Below are 21,825 nucleotides of genomic sequence, written 5' to 3'. Positions count from 1 at the left end.
AGTAGGCCAAAGTGTGTGTCTGACAGCTGAAGGAGAAGGAATTGGATTCCTCCATGACAAAAAATTGGTGCTTACAAAAAGGAACAGAAAAAGCAAAAACACTAAAATGTTTGCATTAAAATATACCAAAAACCACCATGTCTTTCCTCTTTATGTCCAGATGAACCTTGTAAAAAACGACAAGAGATCAAATGATACAAAGATCTCTGTCTAAAAGGTGACAGAATATTCTAAGATGCTGGTCAGACAGCTGAAGCAAAATAGGAAGTTTCAAGTTCAGGGAGAGACCTGGGCTCAGGGGAGTATGTTACAGAAAGACTGAACAAAACCACATGTGAGTACCTGGCCTCTCAGCACACCCACCAATATACACATTTGCACATACATGTATTTCACACACACACACACACACACACACACACACACACACACACACACACACACACTGTACAGAAATCATAAGTGAGCAGGAAGGTATGAAGAGACCACATGGTAGAGCAACAGTTGAATATAGACTATGAAAAGCTGGTGTTTCAAGTGAGATTAAGGACTCTTCTATCCATTCCTTGGGGACTAAAAGTGATTAGGGAGCACACATCTTAGACTATGTTGAGGGAGCTTGTGAAATTTTAGTCTTGAAGCCTCACATCTCTCACACCAACCCTCAGCCTGAGAGAAGTCTTCCACACAGCCCTGTTCATCTAGTCAGCTCCACAATATAAGCTCTTGGAAAGAACTCTAGCAATTCTGACAGAAATCGGGACTGACAGGATGCTACTCAGTCTCTTTCAGTGTGAACAAATATCTAGGCAGGGTAAAGAGACCGTCTTGCAAATGCTCTCAAATGACTCCTACAAAGCAAATGAGCTAATGACATGACTTTATCAAAGTTCTCTATTACTACAAGGGAGGCACCCACATAGAACCTTCTAAGATAATGTAGGTGTATAATGTGTGTTCAAACTATACATCGTAATAAACTGCAGCTTTAACTTCAGCAGGAGGATCTACTTGTCTATTGTCCAGTGTCCTACAAGAGGCTAACTCCACAGAAAGTCTTGTAGTTAATAGGAGAAATGAACAACTGGATGAGACATAGTAGAGTGCCTAGATAAGTTTCAGGATGCTTAAATGTACTTGACTCCGATTATAGTTAACAAGAGAGCAGCTTGCCTGTGATGTTTCATTCATCCTACCTGCTACTGCTTGGTAGTGGGTCATACAAAATCTTGAAGGCTTTTATACACAAAATGTTTGTTAACTTGGTGTCCTCTTCCAGTGAAATCTGCTCCCATAGCACATGTCTGTTCTCAGTCTACAATATATTGACTTTGTGCTTTTGATGGTTATATTCACCCAGGAAGTGACTATTACTCATCCTGAGCCAAAACCAAAATATGGTGACTCCCAGGGAGCATCCATCTTCATCCTACTCCTCCAAGTACCAAACCCCTTCAAGTGGTCCTGATCCCCAGACAGCCTCAGACTACAGTCCAGATTAGCCATGGAATATCTCATAGATGAATTTCAAATGCAGAGGACAGCCATATTACAGAATACTCAAGGTAGTTCTGAAAACACTGACTGCAATAGGGAGACTTATATCTTCCAGAAGAGGACATGGGCTCCATGTGCACTAATGTGCCCATGGTGTTAAAAACCACCTGTAATTAGAGAGCCAATCTTCTTTAGGAAAGGATTATACACCTAAAAGTTACACAATCTGTCTATGTGTCTCATGGAAACCAGACCTATAAATCTACTTTCAGAGCCCAAGAGGCTCAAGGTTGATTGATATCCCCATCATTGTTCAAACCTTTTCTATCTCAAGAATGCTGAGATGGAAAGTATAATGGTTGGAGGGGCTCACAGACTCTTCACACTTTGTCAAAATGACTTGAAGAGGTAAAAAACCTAGAGCCTTGCTTTGAAGGAGTCAGGATTCCTTTTAAGAGGTATGCAGTATATATAACCTGAGCCCTCACTTTGGTTCAAAGTCAAGGATGGGCAGACACACTCTGTGCCTAATGCTTGGGTCATGACCATGGTGGTCACTCACCAGTATGAGTGATTTTCTTTACTTAGTTCCTTGTACTTGGACAAGGCCACACTGAGCTCCTGTGGCATTTTCTTGAGGTCAGTCATCTTTTGCTGGTATTGCATATTAAGCATGAATGTCTCAAAGTTCTTCCTGTGGGAAGGTGTAGGGCAAATAGCAAATGAGCCCATGAACTAAGGATACAAGGATCACATCACTTCAAGCTGAATCATCAGTTAACCCAGCCCCTATCTGCCACATTCTTCCTCCCTGGTACTGGTTCTCCCAGGTGCTTATGAAACCTGTTAACCTTCACGTGGGGCCAGTAGAGCCAGGGAAGTAAGAGAAGGGAGCTGGCATGGTTTAGCTCTCTGAGAGGGCTTGAAGGAATATAATAGCTCTCGAACAACTTTCCAGAAGCCTGTGCCACTGGCCTAGGTCAACCTTAATCCTGTGATGACTCTTCTTCCATTTTCATATAATGAATTGTCAATCATTAGTTCTTTTGTACATTAATTCACAAATGACTTAATCAGTATTTATAGGGAAAAGGCTTTATAACATACACTAGAAGTTTTCATTGTTCTCCCAAGGTGAACACAGAGGTCACATGCTGTGCTGCTGGAAATGAGGCTCCCTGGCCTCATCACTACCATTACGTAGAAACTGAGTCAGACAAAACCACCTCACACAACACAAACTCCACAGATCATTAGTGGAAAACACACACACACACACACACACACACACACACACACATACACACACACACACAAACACACTCACACTCACACAAATATAATAAGAGTGTCACATAAATACAATGATGTGGCATCTCAGAGTATCATGAAAAAAATCGGAGAAAAGCAGACAGCCAATCCAAACACAATGAGAGGCAGCACCTGGGACCATGCTCCTGTAGCTCTTGACTGGACGAATTGCACCCAAAGCAACTCTAGGTCAATTACAAAAGTGATTTGCTTAAACACACAGTACTTAGCATCTCCCACAAACAAACACCTGTCCAGGCTTCTAAAAATGCAGGAAGAGAGCTCACACACCCCTTATCCCTAGACTGTGAATCATGCCACAGGCTTTGATATACTTTTGGAGGAATCAAAAGAGCCTGTGACCACATCTCCTATGTGAACTTCAAGTTCTGAGTTGAACATCCAATAGGCAAAATGAATTTGTACATGAGGTTAGCTTGGAGGTATAGCCTCCTGTGATAAGAGAAAACCCGGGATTAACAGAGAGGGCTCAAGATAGCAAAAAAAACTGGGCGTAATGACTACATGTCACTCAAATCCTGGTTAGTGTAATTGGCCAGGTTTTCCCTGAGTTCGTCTCTCACTTTTCAGCTTCTGGAGATCCCTTCTGGGCTTGTCCAAACTCTTCATTCTCTGCTCCTCTTCACTGATGTTGGATGGTTGTGATGATGCCTTCCCAACAGACCCTGCAGGTAGATCAACACTAGTAAACTTGTAGAGATAATAGGACAGGGAACAGAGAAACCATGCTTACTCCCAAACATAAGACCAAGGAAGAGGAAATGCTAGAGGCACAGTGAATCCCTGAAAGAAATGGAAATCATCTTCAAGCTGGACTCCTCAGCTATGCCCCTGATCCCAACCACCTTCACTAAACATAAGCCTCACTCATTACTGCAGTCCCCCTAGCCCTGAATTATATAAACAGACCCAGGCAAGAAGAATTGGAGGGCATTGGCAGCTCTTATCAGACAATGTAGTCCATAATGCTTGGCACAAAGAAGAGTGACCATAAACACCAGCACCTAATATCTCCCACAAGTGAACACCTGTCAGGGCTTCATAAAATGGGTGATGTGAGCACAGTCTACTACACTAGCCCATATAATGAGCCAGGTCACATCATGTTTGTTCAAAACCAAAGTGTCTAAGACCTTGATTCATGAACAGGGGATATCTCTTTCTGTACTTGGAATCAATACTCATGAAATCTGCAGGAAACTATTTAGGATGAAGGGCTTCAACACTCTTTGCTGACAGCAACATGTTACTATTCTCACAGAGCTTCTCCCTGACATAATTTGCCACTTATGAGTAAATTAATATCTCTCAGCAAAGCAACTGTAGGCTTGTCAATTCCTGGATGTCTGCTAAACTAATCATCTCAAATTCTTGACTCTGGGTCTGCCTTTGAGTAATATTGAGGATCCAGGTCATAAGCCCTATTTCTGGAAGGACTGGCTCAAGCCCATATCCTCGAGGAAGCTCCGTGACCCTTGCCCAGGACTTACTGTGCCTTCCCCATGACCATTTCCTCCTTCTTGTTTGCCAACATGACAGAAGATTAGCCTCCTTCTTCCTCTTCTGCCTAGGCCTGTTCTCTGTCTGTATTCTATTCTCCCTCCGAAATATCCTGCGCAGCATGGACAGCATGCCTGCTTCTGAAACCAGTAGGCTCTGAAGGAATACTCTACAGGAAGTTGGTGTCACCACAACACTGGTGACATCACAGAAGATTCTAGGGTTCTCCTGGATACAAGAGATTGTCCAGAGAAGTGACTATTGATGATGTCATGAGGAAGTACCATGGCCTACCTGCTAACAAGCTTGGCTCATATTGGCCAGTTTCTGATGTGCTCTTTTCTGGGGTTGCTCTTTTGACCCAGGAGATAGCCCTTGGCACATTCCTCTTCCAAAGCTAGGGATTTCTCTCTGCTTTATTACAAGTCAAGAACTTTGGATGGGGAGACTTTGTTAGGGTCTTGGCATGGGCAGCTCATCTTCAGTAGTACCTACATCTCTAGGATACTTGGATGAGGGAGATTCTTCTCCATTATAAGTCTACTTCCCTGTTCCATTCATGTAATATTCTGTCCAAGTTCCCAGGTCTCCTTGTTTCCCAGAGGCAACAATTATTCTCCTGGGGCCTTAATTTTATGCAAGTTGGACTGTATTTTTATTGTGCATATGCTTTGACAGGAGACATGGTTTCCATATATAAAGATAATGGGTTTTCATGAAATCTGTGTTTTAGGAACCCGTTTTTGCAATGAAGCTCCTTTGTTCTTATTAATACAGGAACTTAGGTATAAGGGAATGTCAAGTTGTAAAGTTTATGTTCATTCTTTGAAAGATAAAATCCAACATTCTCCATTTCTGAATTACAACCATACAAGGTAGGCTTCTGTGAGCAAAGTTCAACAGGGACATTGGATTGCTGCTCTGTAGTCCTGTTAGCCTTCCCTTCTCCAGTATCTACCTGTCTGAGTTCCTTGTTCCAGGCCTGAGGCCCTTGTTGGACTATGATCCTGCACTCATAAGATACCTAAGACTGAATAGGATGGGTAAGGGTTAGAAAAACTTCAGGTCTGGTGAACGCCTATCTTAATGGGTCCATAATTTCAGGAGGGACTCCTTTTGACATCGTCAATTGCGGTTTTTGCCTTCTTGACCTTGGTGTGCCAAATCTGTGGCAAAATACCATCTAACCTCTCAGGTATAAGAGTGGAACATCATGTAAGTCCTTTCTAAATTGATTGTGTTTTCTTTGACTACCACCTTAAGCCACGTATAATCACTACAACAAGGTTTAAAGGTGTCTGTGGAGATGTTGGGGAAGTCAGAAGTCCAGTTTGGGTCTCAGATAGTCAGATGAATATCGTTTATGGAGAACTGGAGGGCCTAGATAACGAAAAAAGTAATAGAGTTTGGGTACCTGATGATCTCTGAGCCTGGAAAGAAATTGGGGAGGCATTCCAAATAAATATTATAAGGATGAATCCCTTCCTATATTTGGGTATAATAGGCCCAAATTATGAAGGAAGCCCATCTACCCTTCCCTGAACTCTCCTGAGAGTTTTGTTGTGTCTCCATTAATGAACTTTTCTTTATTTCCATGGTAACAGAATTATGATGTCTGCATGCACAATGATGGTTCCATCTATTCATAAATAATTCATAAATAATTGACAAGTTTTGGCTATGAACACTCAACTATTATCTAAAACTATTCCAAAGCAGTGGTAAAATTCCAGTACCTGGACAAGTTTTCGAGCATTTTCAGATTAGTCTTTATACCTTTTACCCAGCCAGAGAAAGTATTATTGAAAACAAGCATGTACTGTTATCCTCTGCTACCAGGCCAGATATCACTGACATCAGTATCCCACAATTGACCATATCTCTGGCCCCTCATGTGTGCCCAATTCTGGAAGAAATATTTCTGGTTGCCTTTATTTCACTATAAAACTGACACTGCATTGATAAATCAGGCCAGGTGGTTTAATTATAACATTCTTTGTTCTGACCAACTGAGAAACTATTGTGGATACTAGTCAGATAGCTCGTGAAGCTTAGTTCCTAGAGCCCTGAGAATATTTTCTGGCAGAGTTAGCCCACACACCTGTGGTCATAAAGTAGCTAAAACCATCCAGTAGAAAAAGATAGCCTTTTCAACAAATGGTGCTGGTTCAACTGGCAGCTAGGATGCAGAAGAAGGCTAATTGATTCATTCTTATCTCCTTGTAATTTATCTCAAGTTCAAGTGGATCAAGGACCTCCACATAAAACCAAACACATTGAAATAAACAGAAAAGAAACTGGGGAAGACCCTTGAGCACCTGGGCACAGGGGAAAATTTGCTGAATAGAACACCAATAGCTTATGCCCTAAGATCAAGAACTGAAAAATGGAACCTCATAAAATTACAAAATTTCTGAATGGCAAAGGACACTGTCAATTCAACAAAACAGCAACCAACAAATTGGGAAAGGGCTAATATCCAATATATACAAAGAATTCAAGAAGTTAGACTCTAGAGAGCCAAATAATCCTATTAAAAATGGGGTACAGAACTAAACAAAGAATTTTCACCCGAGGAATATCAAATGGCTGAGAAGCACCTAAAGAAATGTTCAACATCCTTAGTCATCAGGGAAATGCAAATCAAAATAACCCTGAGATTTCACCTCAAACCAGACAGAATGGCTAAGTTAAAAAACTCAGGAGAGAGCAGGTGCTGGAGAGGTTGTAGAGAAAAATGAACACTCCTCCACTGCTGGTGGGATTGCAAAGTAGTACAACCACTGTGGGAATCAGTCTGGTGGTTTCTCAGAAAACTGGGCATGATACTACTGGAGGTCCCTGTTATACCACTCCTGGACATATACCCAGAGGATTCCCCAGCATGTAATAAGGACACATGCTCCACTATGTTTATAGCATCCCTCTATTTATAATATCCAGAAGCTGGAAAGGATCCAGATGTTCTTCAATGGAGGAATAGATACAGAAAATGTGGTATATTTACACTATGGAATATTACTCAGCTGTTAAAAACAATGAATTTATGAATTTCTTAGGCAAAAGGGTGGAACTGAAAAATACATCTTAAGTGAGGTAACCCATACACAAAAGAACAGACATGGTATGCACCTCGATGCAAAAATACTCAATAAAATTCTTGCCAACCGAATCCAAGAACACATCAAAACGATCATCCACCATGATCAAGTAGGCTTTATCCCGGGAATGCAGGGTTGGTTCAATATACGGAAATCCATCAATGCAATCCACTACATAAACAAACTCAAAGAACAAAACCACATGGTCATTTCATTGGATGCTGAAAAGGCATTTGACAAAATTCAGCATCCTTTCATGCTTAAAGTCTTGGAGAGAACAGGAATTCAAGGCCCATACCTAAACATAGTAAAAGCAATATACAGCAAACCGGTAGCCAGCATCAAACTAAATGGAGAGAAACTTGAAGCAATCCCACTAAAATCAGGGACTAGACAGGGCTGCCCCCTCTCTCCTTATCTTTTCAATATTGTACTTGAGGTACTAGCTCATACAATTCTTGATGAACTTCTGTGGGCCATCATCTGGCAAGATGGTAGCAGGATTGATGACATTGGGCTTTTCAAACCAGACTCCCAGACCTGCTGTTGTTTCACACATGCAATGAACAGCCAGGGTTCTGGTGTTTCTTTGAGAAGAATATCAACTGCATGGGTTGCTGTAAGTATAAGATGCTTACCCAGAGTTCACTTCTCTGCTTCTTTCATTAGAATACTGGTAGCCATCCCAGCTCTTAGACAAGTGGACCAGCCTGATGATGCATTATCAAAGAGCCTGGATAGGTCCACTACACAGTGCTTCCATGGACCTAATATATCTGGTTCCTCACCCTTTTCAGTAACTTTTGTTTCATGGGTCTGTAGATGAGAAGGCTTGAAGGCATCTGGAAGTACTAGGGTTGGATCGAAAATCACCTGTCTTTAAGGTCTCAAACATGATATGTGCAAACTCATTCCAGATTTGAGAATCAATTCCCTAATTTGTGCTGCTGGTTTTGGTTTGGATGTTTTTTACTGACTACTTCTATTTCTGTAGGGGTTATGGGACTGTTTATATAGTGTATATTATCTTGATTTAACTTTGGTATGTGTTATTAGGCTGGAGAGTGAATCAGCAGGTAAGAGCACTAGCTGCTCCTCCAGAGGTCCTGGATTCAATTCCGTGCAATCAGAGGGGATCACACAACAATCTCTAAGGGGATCTAATACCCCATTCTGACATGTGGGTCTGTGTGCAACAGAGCACTCATCAATTTAAAAATAATAAAATAAAATATTCCTTTTGTTCTATATTTTACAGAATTGCTGAGCATAGGTTTTTCTTGTGGACAAGATAAGTTTTTTATTTCCTCAGTCTCTGTTGTTATGTCTCCCTTTTCATTTTTGATTTTGGTAATCTGGGTACTATCTCTATGCTCTTTAGTTGGTTTGGCTAACGGTTTATCTATCTTGTTGATTACTCAAAGAACCAGCTCTTGACTATTTGGTTTTTTTTTTTTTTGATTCTTTGTATCTTGTTCTTTATTTAATTTTTGCTTATTTCAGTCCAGAGTTTGAGTATTTCCTGACATATAATTCTCTTAAATATGTTTGCTTGTTTTCATTCTAGACATTTCAGGTGTGCTTTTAAGGTCCTGGTATAAGATGACTCCAAATCCTTCTTTTTTTTTTTTCTATCACTAACTTATTTTTTCTTTAATTGGATATTTTATCTATTTACATTTCAGATCTTAACCTCTTTACAGGTTTCCCCTCTACAAACCCGGTATCCCTTCCCCACTTTACCCTATTTCTATGAGGTACACCCCCACCCACCTCCCCACTCCTGCTTCACTGCCTGGGCATTGCCACTGAAGTATATTTCTTGTCTGCAGCAAAATGCTGCATACTATTTCTATTTACAATTTCCTTGCCTATGTCTTTTTATTGGGAAGTTGAATCCATTGATGTTGAAAGATATTAGAGTGAGATTATTGTTAATTTCAGTTATTTTTCTTTTCATGGTGGTTTTGTGAGTGACAGAGATTCGTTTCTTTGGGGGTTCTTGTGAGATGATTCATTTCTTGTGTTTTCTTGGGTACAGTGACACTCCTCTGTTGGAATTGTGCTCCAAGTATCCACTGTAGTGATGCATTGGTAGAAAGAAATTGTTTAAATTTGGTTTTGTTGCAGAATATCTTAGTTTCTCCATCTATGATAATAGAGAGTTTTGCTTTGTATAGTAGCCAGGGCTGGCATTTGTGTTCTCTTGGGGTCTTCATGATTTTTGTCCAGGATCTTCTGGATTTTATCATCTATGGTGATAATTCTGGTGAATACTCATAGGTCTGCCTTTGTAAATTACTTGACTTTTCCCCCATTTCAGTACACAATATTTTCCTTCTTTTTCTGTCCATTTACTCTTTGGATTATTATGTGACAGGATGATTTTCTGTACAGGTCCAATTGACTTGGTGTGTTATAGGCTCCTTGGACATTTATGACTGTCTCTGTTTTTAGGGTAAGGAAGTTTTTTTTCTATCTTTTCTGGGCCTTTTAAGTGATAATCTTTACCCTGTTCTATTTCTATTATTCTTATGTTTGATCTTTTCATTATGTCAGGAATTTTCAGGATGTTATGGATGTTAGCAGTTTTTTTACACTTTATATTTTCTTTGACTGGCTTTTCAATACAACCTATGGTATCTCCTATGTCTGAGATTCTCATATCTATCTCTTGTATTCTGTTGGTGATGCTTGGGTCTGTAGCTCCTGATCTCCTTTTTACACTATCTCCATCAATGCTTCCATTTATGATTGTTTTATGTTATTTCTTCTTTTTTATTGGTTATCTTTTTTATTTATATTTCAAGTGTTATCACCCTTCACAATTTCCCCATCACAAACCAATCTCCCCTCCACACCTACACCTGTCACTATGAGGATGTTCCCTCAAACCCCCACCCACTCCTGCCTCAGTGCCCTAGCATTTCCCTACCCTGGGTTAGCAATCCTGCACAGGACCAAAGACCTCCTCTCCCACAAGGCAGTCCTCTGCAGCATATCCAACTGGAGCTATGGATCCTGCCATGTGTACTCTGGTTGGTGGTATAGTAACTGGGAAATTTGGGTGTTCTGTTTGGTTGATATTGTTGTACTTCTTATGGGGATGTAAACAACTTCAGCTCCTTCAGTCCTTGCCCTAATTTCTCAATCAGGGTGCTCATGCTCAGTCCGATGTTTGGGTGTAGGCTTCTGCATCTGTTTTGATCAGGCTCAGGCAGAGCATCTCAGGAGACAGCTACATCAGGCTTCTGTGAACATCAGTCTTCTTGGCATCAGCAGTAGTGCCTGGGTTTGGTGTCTGCAGATGGGATGGATCCGTAGGTGATGCAGTCTCTGGCTGGCCTTTCCTTCAGGCTCTGCACCACTCTTTGTCCCTGCATTTCTTTAGACAGGAGGAATTCTGATTTAATATTTTTGAAGTGGTTGTCTGATCCCATTCCTCAAACATGGCAGTCCTTATCAATTGGATATGGTCTCTACATGTTCTAACTCCCCTTTGTGGGATATTTAGTCTTATGTCCTCCCTGAGAATCTCTTGGGTCCCTGGCATCTGGGACTTTACAATAGCTACCCACAGTTCCCTCTCCTCCACAGCTGCACACCTCCTTTCAAATTACTGCCCCTCTATACTTCTTCCCCATCTCCTCCCATATCAGAACCAGCACCTCTTTTTACCTCCCTGTCCTCTATCCCTCCCAGATCCCTCTCATCATCCACTTCCCAAGATTCTTTTCGTCCCCCATCTCAGTAGAACTGTAGCATCTACACGTTGATGTGGTCTTTCTGCTTCTAGGGTTTCATAGGGTCTGTGAGTTGTATCTCAGTTATTCCAAGCATTTATTGGCTAAAATCCACTTATCAGCGAGTACATCCCGTACATGTTCTTTCTTGACAGGGTTACAATTATCAGAATATTTTCAAGTTCCATCCATTTACCTATGAATTTCATGAAGTCATTGTTTTAAATAGTTGAGTACTACTCCATTGTATAATATTCCACATTTTCTCTATCCGTTCCTTTATTGAGGGACATGTAGATTGTAATCAGTTTCTGGCTATTATATATAAAGCTGCTATGAACATTGTGGGTCATGTAACCTTGTTATATATTTGAGCATCTTTTGGGTATATGGACTGTGGTGGGTAGCACTGGGTCTTGAGGTAGAACTATTTCCAAAATTCTCAGAAACTGCCAGTTTGACTTCCATACTGGTTTTGCCAGGTTTTAGTTCCACCATCAAAGTAGGACTGTTCCATGCTCCCCACACCATTGACAGCATCTGAAGCACCTGAAGTTTTGATCTTAGTGATTCTGACTGGTATTATGGGCATTCTTGGGGTCGTTTTGATTTGCATTTCCCTAATGACTAAGGATGTTGAACATTTCTTTAAGTATTTCTAAGCCATTCAGGATCCCACAGTTGAGAATCTTCTGTTTAGCTCTGTACCCCATTCATTAATAGGGTTATTTGGTTCTCTATATTCTAACTTTTTGAGTTTGTTGTATATTTTGGATGTTGGCCTTCTATCATATGTATGGTTGGTAAAGGTCTTTTCCCTATATGTGGGTTACCATTTTGTCCTATAGACAGTGTCCTTTGCCTTATAAAACCTTTCCAATCCTATGAGGTTCCATTTGTCAATTGTTGATCTAAGAGCATGAGCCATTGGTGTTCTGTACAGGAACTTTTCCCCTGTGCCAATGTGGTCAAGGTTCTTTCTCACTTTCCCTTGTATTAGATTCAGCATATCTGGTTTTATGTGGAATTCCTTGATGCATGTGGACCTGACCTTTGTCCAAGAGATAAGAGTGGATCAGTTTGCTTCTGCAACATGCAGGCTGCCAGTTGAACCAGTACCATTTGTCAAAAATGCTGTCTTTTCCACTGTATGTTGTTGGCTCCTTTGTCAAAGATCATGTGACCATATATGTGTAGGTTCATTTCTAGGCCTTTAATTCTATTCCATTGGTCTACTTGCCTCTCTCTACCAATACCATGCCATTTTTCCCACTATTGCTCTGTAGTATAGCTTGAGATCAGGGATAAGGATTTTGCCATATGTTCTCTAATTATTGGTAATGTTTTTTGAAATCCTGCATTTTAGGTTATTCCAGATAAATTTGAGAATTGCTCTTTCTGTCTCTGTGCAGAATTGAATCTGAATTTTGATGAGAATTGCATTGAATCTGCAGATTGCTTTGGTAAGATGGACATTTTTACTATATTCATCCTGATGATCAATGAGCATGAGAGGTCTTTCCATCTTCTAAGGTTTTCTTCAATTTCTTTGTTTTCTTGTTCAGAGACTTGAAAATCTTGTCATTCAGATATTTCACTTGCTTGGTTAAAGTCACACCAAGATATTTTATATTATTTTTGACTATTGTGAAGGGTGTAGTTTTCCTAATTTCTTTCTCAGCCCAATTATCCTTTGAGTAGAGTAAAGCTACTGGTTTGTTCAAGTTGATTTCATATTCATCCAATTTGTTTATCAGCCATAGGAATTTCATTTCTTCCTGGATTTTTGGGGGTCACTTATGTATACTGTCATATGATCCTCAAATAGTAGTATCTTGATTTCCTCCTTTCCAATTTGTATCTCTTTGTTCCCCTCTTCTTACATATTTGCTCTGGCTAGATGTCTAGTACTATATTGAGTAGATGGGGGAGATTGGGCAGCCTTGTCTAGTCTTGGATTTTAATGGGATTGCTTCAAATTTCTCTCCATTTATATTGATATTGTCTACTGGTTTGCACTATGTTGCTTTTATTATATTTAGGAATAGAACTTGAATTACTGAACTCTTTTTTTTTTAATTTTCTATATTCTTTGTTTACTTTCCAAATGTTTTCCCCTTTCCCAGCTTCCCCATCCCCATATGTTCCATAAGCCCTCTTCTCTCCACCCACTCCCCAATCACCCCCTCCCATTTCCCTGTCCTAGTACTCCCCTACAATGCTGGATCAAGCCTTTCTAGGACCAGGGCCCTCTCCTTCCTTCTTCATGGGAATCATTTGATATGCTAATTATGTATTGAGTATTCAGGGATTCTTGGCTAATTAATATCAACTTATCAGTGATTGCATTCCATGTGTATTCTTTTGTGATTGGGTACTTAGGATATTTTCCAGTTCCAACCATTTGCCTAAAATTTTCATGAATTCATTGTTTTTAATTGCTGAGTAGTATTTCATTGTGTAAATATATCATATTTTCTGTATCCATTCCTTCATTGAGGGACATCTGGGTTCTTTCCAGCTTCTTGCTATTATAAATAGTGCTGCTATGAAGATAGTGGAGCATGTGTTCTTATTGCATGCCGGGGAATCTTCTGGGTATATGCTCAGGAGTGGTAAAGCAGGGTCCTCCGGAAGTGTCATGCCCAGTTTTCTGAAGAACCGCCAGACTGATTTCCAGAGTGGTTGTACCATCTTACAATCCCAGAAGCAGTGGAGGAGTGTTCCTCCTTCTCCACATCCTTGCCAACACCTGTTATCTCCTGAGTTTTTAATCTTAGCCATTCTGACTGGTGTGAGGTGAAATCTCAGGGTTGTTTTGATTTGCATTTCCCTAACGACTAATGATGTTGAACATTTCTTAAGTTGCTTCTCAGCCATCTGAAGTTCTTCAGGGGAAAATTCTTTGTTTAGCTCTGTACTCCATTTTTAATAGGGTTATTTGTTTCTCTGGGGCCTAATTTCTTGAGTTCTTTGTATGTATTGGATATTAGCCTTCTGTTGGATATAGGGTTGATGAAGATTGTTTCCCGATTTGTTGGTTGCCATTTTGTCCTTTTGACAGTGTCCTATGCCTTACATAAACTTTGTAATTTTATGAGCTCCCATTTGTTAATTCTTGATCTTAAAGCATAAGCTATTGGTATTGTGTTCAGGAACTTTTCACCTGTGCCCATGTCCTCAATGGTTTTCCCCAGTTTCTTTTCTGTTAGTTTCAGTGTGTCTGGTTTTATATGCAGGTCCTTGATCCACTTGGAGTTGAGCTTAGTATGAGGAGATAAGAATGGATCAATTCGCATTCTTCTTCATGCTGACCTCCAATTGAAGCAGCACCATTTGTTGAAAAGGCTCTTTTTTCCACTGGATGTTTTCAGCTCCTTTGTCGAAGGTCAAGTGACCATAGGTGTGTTGGTTCATTTCTGGGTCTTCAATCCTATTCCATTGGTCCACTTGTCTGTCCCTGTACCAACACCATGCAGTTTTTAACACTATTGCTCTGTAGTATTGCTTGAGGTCTGAGATACTGATTCCCCCAGAAGTTCTTTTACTGTTGAGAATAGTTTTAGCTATCCTGAGTTTATTTGTTATTCCAGATGAATTTGAGAATTGCTTTTTCTAACTCTATGAAGAACTGAGCTGGGATTTTGATGGGGATCACTTTGAATCTGTAGATTGCTTTTGGCAAGATGGCCATTTTAACTATATTAATCCTGCCAATCCATGAGCATGGAAGGTTTTTCTATTTTCTGAGGTCTTCTTCGATTTTCTTCTTCAGAGACCTGAAGTTATTGTCATACAGGTCTTTTATTTGTTTGGTTAGAGTCACACCAAGATACTTTATATTGTTTGTGGCTATTGTGAATGTGTCATTTCCCTAACTTATTTCTCAGCTTGCTTATCCTTTGAGTATAGGAAGGCTATTGATTTGCTTGAGTTGATTTTATAACCAGCCATTTTGTTGAAGTTGTTTATCAGCTGTAGGAGTTCTCTGGTGGAGTTTTTTGGGTCACTTAAGTAGTGTATCATATCATCTGCAAATAGTGATATTTTTACTTCTTCCTTTCTAATTTGTATTCCTTTGACCTTCTTATGTTGTCTAATTGGTCTAGCTAGAACTTCAAGTACTATATTGAAAAGATATGGATAAGTAGATATTAATTAGCCCAGAAGCTCTGAATACCCAAGACATGATTAGCATAACAAATGACTCTCATGAAGAAGTAAGGAGAGGGCCCTGATCCCAGAAGTCTTGATCCAGCATTGTTGGGGAGTACCAGGACAAAGAAAAAGGAGGGAGGTGATTGGAGAATGGGTGGAGAGAAGAAGGCTTATGGGACAAATGGGGAAGGGGGAACCGGGAAAGGGGAAATCATTTGGAAGGTAAACAAAGAATATAGAAAATTAAAAAGAAGATATGGAGAGAGAGGGCAGCCTTGTCTAGTCCCTGATTTTAGTGGGATTGCTTCAACTTTCTCTCCATTTAGTTTGATGTTGGCTACCTGTTTGCTGTATATTGCTTTAACTATGTTTTGGTATGGGCCTTGAATTCCTATTCTTTCCAAGACTTTTAGCATGAAAGGATGCTGAATTTTGTCAAATGCGTTTTCAGCATCTAATGAAATGATCATGTGATTTTTTTCTTTGAGTTTGTTTATGTAGTGGATTGCATTGATGGATTTCGATATATAGAACCATCCCAGGAATGAAGCCTACTTGATCATGGTGGATGATCGTTTTGATGTGTTCTTGGATTTGGTTGGCAAGAATTTTATTTAGTATTTTTGCATCAATATTAATAAGGGAAATTGGTCTGAAGTTCTCTTTCTTTGTTGAATCTTTGTGTGGTTTTGGTATCAGCATAATTGTGACTTCATAGAAGGAGTTGGGTAGTGTTCCTTCTGTTTCTATTTTGTGGAATAGTTTGAAGAGTATTGGTGTTAGGTCTTCTTTGAAGGTCTGATAGAGTTCTGCACTAAAACCATCTGGTCCTGTGCTTTTTTTTGGTTGGAAGACTTTCAATGACCACTTCTATTCCTTTAGGGGTTATGGGACTGTTAAATGATCTATTTGATATTGATTTAATTTTGGTATTTGGTATCTGTCTAGGAAATTGTCCATTTCCTCCAGATTTTCTGGTTGTGTTGAGTATACCTTTTTGTAGGTATCCTAAAGCAAAAGCTTATACCTTTTTTATAGTACCTCATGGTACCTTCTCCAAAATCGATCATATATTGGTCACAAGAGAGACCTCAACAAATATAAGAAGATCGAACTAATCCCATGCCTCCTATTAGATCACTATGGAGTAGAAGTGGTCTTCAATAGCAACAAAAACAACAGAAAGCTTTTATGTTTCAGAAAAACATACATATGGAAACTGAACAATACTCTACTCAATGATACCTTGGTCAAGGAAGAAATAAAGAAAGAAATCAAAGACATTCTAGAATTTAATGAAAACAGAGACACAACATACCCAAATCTATGGGTATGTTTTCATTGTGTCATGGGACACAATGAAAGCAGTGCTAAGAGGAAAACCCATGGCCCTGAGTGCCTCCAAAAAGAAAATGAAGAGAGCATACACTAGTAGCTTAATGACACACCTGAAAGCCCTGGAACAAAAAGAAGCTAATTCACCCAGGAGGAGTAGAAGACAGGAAATCATCAAACTCAGGGCTGAAATCAATCAAGTAGAAACAAAGAGATACAAAGAATCAACAAAACCAGGAGCTGGTTCTTTGAGAAAATCAACAAGATAGATAAACCCTTAGCCAGACTGACCAAAGGGCACAGAGAAAGTATACAAATTAACAAAATTAGAAATGAAAAGGGAGAAGGCCGGGCGGTGGTGGCGCAGGCATGTAATCCCAGCACTCTGGGAGGCAGAGGCAGGCGGATTTCTGAGTTCAAGGCGAGCCTGGTCTACAGAGTGAGTTCCAAGACAGCCAGGGCTACACAGAGAAACCCTGTCTTGAAAAAAAACAAAAATAGGGAGATATAACAACAGAAACAGAGGAAATTCAAAAAATCATCAGATCCTACCATAAAAGCCTATACTCCACATGACTAGAGAATCTGGAGGAAATGGACAATTTCCTAGACAGATACCAAACACCAAAATTAAATCAGGATCAAATAGATCATTTAAAGAGTCCCATAACCCCTAAAGAAATAAAAGGGGTCATTGAAAGTCTCCCAACCAAAAAAAAAAAAAAAAAAAAAAAAAAAAAAAAAAAAAAAAAAAGCACGGGACCAGATGGTTTTAGTGAAGAATTCTATCAGACCTGTTTAATACTTTTTTATTAGATATATTCTTTATTTACATTTCAAGTGTTGTTATATTTCTTAGTTCCCCCCTACCCAAAAATCACATAAGCTATCTCCCCTTTCCCAGTCAACCCTCCCCTGTTTTTCTATCCTGATATTCCTCTACACTACTGCTTCTAGTCTTTTTAGGTCCAAGGGCTTCACCTCCCTTTGGTGTATAACAAGACCATCCTCCACTGTCTATGTGTCTTGAACCATGGTTAACTCCATGTATACTCTTTGTTTGAGAGTTTTGTCCCTGGGAGCTCTGGGAGTACTGGGTGACTCATATTGTTGTTACTCCTGTGGTACTGCAAACCCCTTCAGGTCCTTGGGTCCTTTCACTAGCTCCTCCATTGGGGACCCTGTGCTCAGTTCAATGGCTAGCTGAGAGTGGCCCCCTCTGTATTTATCATGCATTAAGAGAGCCTCCCAAGTGTGAGCTATATCCAGCTCTGGTCAGCCAGCACTTGTAGGCATCCACAATAGGGTCTGGGTTTTGTAACTGTATATAGGATGGCTCCCTGGGTGGGGTAGTCTCTGGATGGTCTTTTCCTCAGACTCTCCTCCACCCTAATCCTCTGTATATCCTTCTGTGGGTATTTCCTCCTTTCTACAGAGGTCCAAAGGATCCATACTTTGTTCTTCCTCCTTGTTGGGCATCATTTGATCTGTGAAATGTGCCTTGGGTATTCCAAGATTCTGGGCTAATATCCACTTATCAGTGAGTGCATACCATGAGTGTTGTTTTGTGATTGGGATCCCTCACTCAGGATGATATTTTCCAGTTCCATCCATTTGTCTAAGAATTTCATGAATTCATTGTTTTTAATGGCTGAATAGTATTCCAATGTATAAATATACCACATTTTCAGTATCCATTCCTCTGTTGAGGGACATCTGGGTTCTTTCCAGCTTCGGCCTATTATAAATAGGGCTGCTATGAACATACTAGAGCATGCATCCTTATTACATGCTGGGGAATCCTCTGGGTATATGCCCAGGTGTGGTATAATGGAGTCCTCTGGTTGTATCATGCCCAGTTTTCTGAGGAACCTCCAGACTGATTTCCAGAGTGGTTGTCCCAGGTTGCACTCCCACCAGCAGTGGAGGAGTGTTCCTCTTTCTGCACATCCTAGCCAGCAACTGCTATCATGCCCAGTTTTCTGAGGAAAGGCCAGACTAATTTCCAGAGTGGTTGTACCAGCTTGCAATCGCACCAGCAGTAGAGGAATGTACCTCTTTTGCACATCCTAGTTAGCACCTGATGTCTCCTGAGTTTTTGATCTTAGCCATTCTGAATGGTGTATCAGTAAGGGAAAAAGGTCAAATAACATATAAAGTTCCACCTATCAGAATTACACCAGACTTCTCACCAGAGACTATGAAAGTCAGAAGAGCCTGGGCAGATGTCATACTGAATCTAAGGGAACACAAATGCCAGCCCAGACTGCTATATCCAGCAAATATCTTAATTACTATAGATTGAGAAACCAAGGTATTCCATGACAAAAACAAATTTACACAGTATCTTTCTACAAATCCAGCCCTTCAAAGGGTAACGAATGGAAAACACCAACAAATGTAGGGAAACTACACACTGGAAAAAGCATGAAATTAATTTTCTTTCAACAAACCCAAAAGAAGATAACCACACAAACATAAAAATTACATCAAAAATAGCAGGAAGCAATAATCACTATTTCTTAATATCTCTTAACATCAATGGATTCAATTTCCCAATAAAAAGGCATAGAACAACAGACTGGATACTTAAACAGGACTTAACATTTTGCTGCATACAGAAAAGCCTGTCAACATCAAAGACAAACACTACCTCAGAGTAAAAGGCTGCAAAACAGTTTTCCAAGCAAATGTTTCCAGAAAACAGGCTGGTGTAGCCATTCTAATATCCAATAAAATAGACTTTCAACCAAAAGTCATCAAAAAAAGACACAGACTTTATACTCATCAAAGAAAAAAATCTACCAAGAAGAACTCTCAATTCTGAACATCTATGCTCCAAATACCAGAGCATACTCATTTGTAAAAAGAAAACTTTACTAAAGATTAAAGCATACATTACACCTCACACAATAATTGTGGGTGACTTCACCCCACTCTCCTCAATGAACAGATCATTGAAACACAAACTTAGCAGAGACACAGTGAAACTAACAGAAGTTTTGGACCAAGTGGATTAAATATATATCTATAGAAGATTTCATTCTAAATCAAAAGAATATACCTTCTCAGAAGGTACTTCATGGTACTTTCTCCAAAATTGACCATATAATTGGTCACAAAACAATCATCAACAGATATAAAAAGCTTTCAAATTAACTGTAAACCATTGGTTAGGGCCAGTGTGCTGAGGATGCGTCATTAGCATAAGGTGGAATTCCAGGTGCTCCTGGACATGACCATATAAGGTAAAAGGAAATTTAACCTGACTACTTGGCTAAGGGACCTCCCATGGTGGGCAAAGGTGAGGAACAGGGCTACATGCATTAGAACAGGTAGGACTTGGCAGGGAGGGAGCAATCCTATTGCTGTCAATCTAAGAATGAGATGTCCAGGGTTTGGACAGGCCTCAACAGACTCTGCTTCAGGCCTGCTTCCTTCAGCCCCAAGTGTCCTGGCCCCACAAATATCAATAGTCTATAATTCTTTGCAAGAGTCTAGGATCCATTCCTCCACTGAGGGACATCTGGTTCTTTCCAGCTTCTGGCTATTATAAATAAGGCTGTTATGAACATAATGGAGCATGTGTCTTTATTGCATGCCGGGGAATCCTTTGGGTGTATGCCCAGAAGAGGTATAGCAGGGTCCTCTGGAAGTGTCATGCCAAGTTTTCTGAGGAACTGCCAGACTGATTTCCAAAGTGGTTGTACCATCTTATAACCCCACCAGCAGTGGAGGAGTGTTCCTCTTTCTCCACATCCTCACCAACACCTGCTGTCTCCTGAGTTTTTAACCTTAGCCATTCTGACTGGTATGAGGTAAAATCTCAGGGTTGTTTTGATTTGCATTTCCCTAATGACTAATGATATTGAGGATTTCTTAAGTTGCTTCTAGGCCATCTGAATTTCTTCAGGTGAAAATTCTTTGCTTATATCTGTACCCCATTTTTAATAGGGTTATTTGGTTCCCTGAGGTCTAACTTCTTGAGTTCTTTGTATATATTGGATATTAGCCCACTATCTGATGTAGGGTTGGTGAAAATCTTTTTCCAACTTGTTTATTGCCGATTTGTCCTTTTAACAGTGTCCTTTGCCTTACAGAAACTTTGTAATTTTATGAGGTCCCATTTGTCAATTCTTGATCTTAGAGCATAAGCTATTTGTGTTCTGTTCATGAACTTTGCCCCTGTGCCCATGTCCCCTTACACATTCCCATTTCATAACAGAAGAGCAGGCCCTGCGCCCCCCCCCTTTGAAGTGAGGTGGCCTGAATGCAGGGGAGATGCCCTTCTGTCTTTACCCTTTACCATCTGAGGTAGACAGGAATGCTCTCCCAGAGACAAGAGAGCAGGACAGCTTACCCACCCCCTCACCAGCTGTGGCTCTCAGAGGATCAGGCCCAGTACATCACCTGGACAGCACAACAGAGCTGGGCCAGGTTGTAGGAGCAACAGTGAGCCAGCCCCAGAATGTGAGCACAACAGAGATGCACAACAAGACTTTGCCACTTGTCTTCTGTAAGGTGACATGGCCACAGGAGAGATGCAGTCCCCCACCTTCCCAACTGTTCCTGGCAGGAGAGCTGGGCCTGGGGCCATGAAAGTGTTACAATTGTCCCTGCTCCTCACCAGCTGAATCACTCATGACGGTGGGCCCTGCACATTGCCTGAGCAGTACAGTAAGATGGTCCTTGTCTAAGGGTATTTAGTAACAGCAACAGGAAAAGAAACTAAGTCCCCATGGTTTTGAACTCCTGAATTCCAGAATTTAGGATAAAAATTCCATATTCATTAAGGCATCTACTTTGTGGTATTTGGTTATGGTAACTCCAGAAAATCAATGTGGGACTTTTCAAATGGCTATTCTTCAAACATTTGCTGACTTTTATTTAAGGGAAAGTGACGTCAACTTCCACTGACAGGAGGTCTGTATGTTTCCTGCAGAATGCACCAGACTTGTGTCTCTGCAGTTTGTTCAAGGGCTTTTTAATTTTTCAAAAAGATGAACAGCTCCTGGGGTGGGCTCAGTCAATTAATTTGATTAAGAGGACCACCCCGAAAGATGTATCCACAGGCCAGTCAACATGGACAATCCCTTGTTGAGACTCTCTTCTCATATGAACCAAGGTTGGGCCCAAATGACAACGAAAGCTAACCATCA

General features: G+C 40.4%; 1 protein-coding gene across 1 annotated transcript in view; it reads right to left on the bottom strand.

The window, feature by feature from the left end:
* LOC127690775 (uncharacterized) overlaps positions 1 to 21,825 on the bottom strand; it is a 42,611-nt gene that overhangs the window by 5,255 nt on the left and 15,531 nt on the right. Inside the window, exon 6 of the mRNA XM_052190299.1 lies at positions 2,060 to 2,232. Within this exon, the coding sequence (XP_052046259.1) occupies positions 2,060 to 2,232 (173 nt within the window). The remainder of the gene's footprint in view (positions 1 to 2,059; positions 2,233 to 21,825) is intronic.

Source organism: Apodemus sylvaticus, chromosome 8, assembly GCF_947179515.1.
Source record: "Apodemus sylvaticus chromosome 8, mApoSyl1.1, whole genome shotgun sequence".
NCBI classification, from domain to species: Eukaryota; Metazoa; Chordata; class Mammalia; order Rodentia; family Muridae; genus Apodemus; species Apodemus sylvaticus.
Note: the sequence above shows the minus strand (reverse complement) of the source record. Positions and strands in the feature narration are given on the sequence as shown.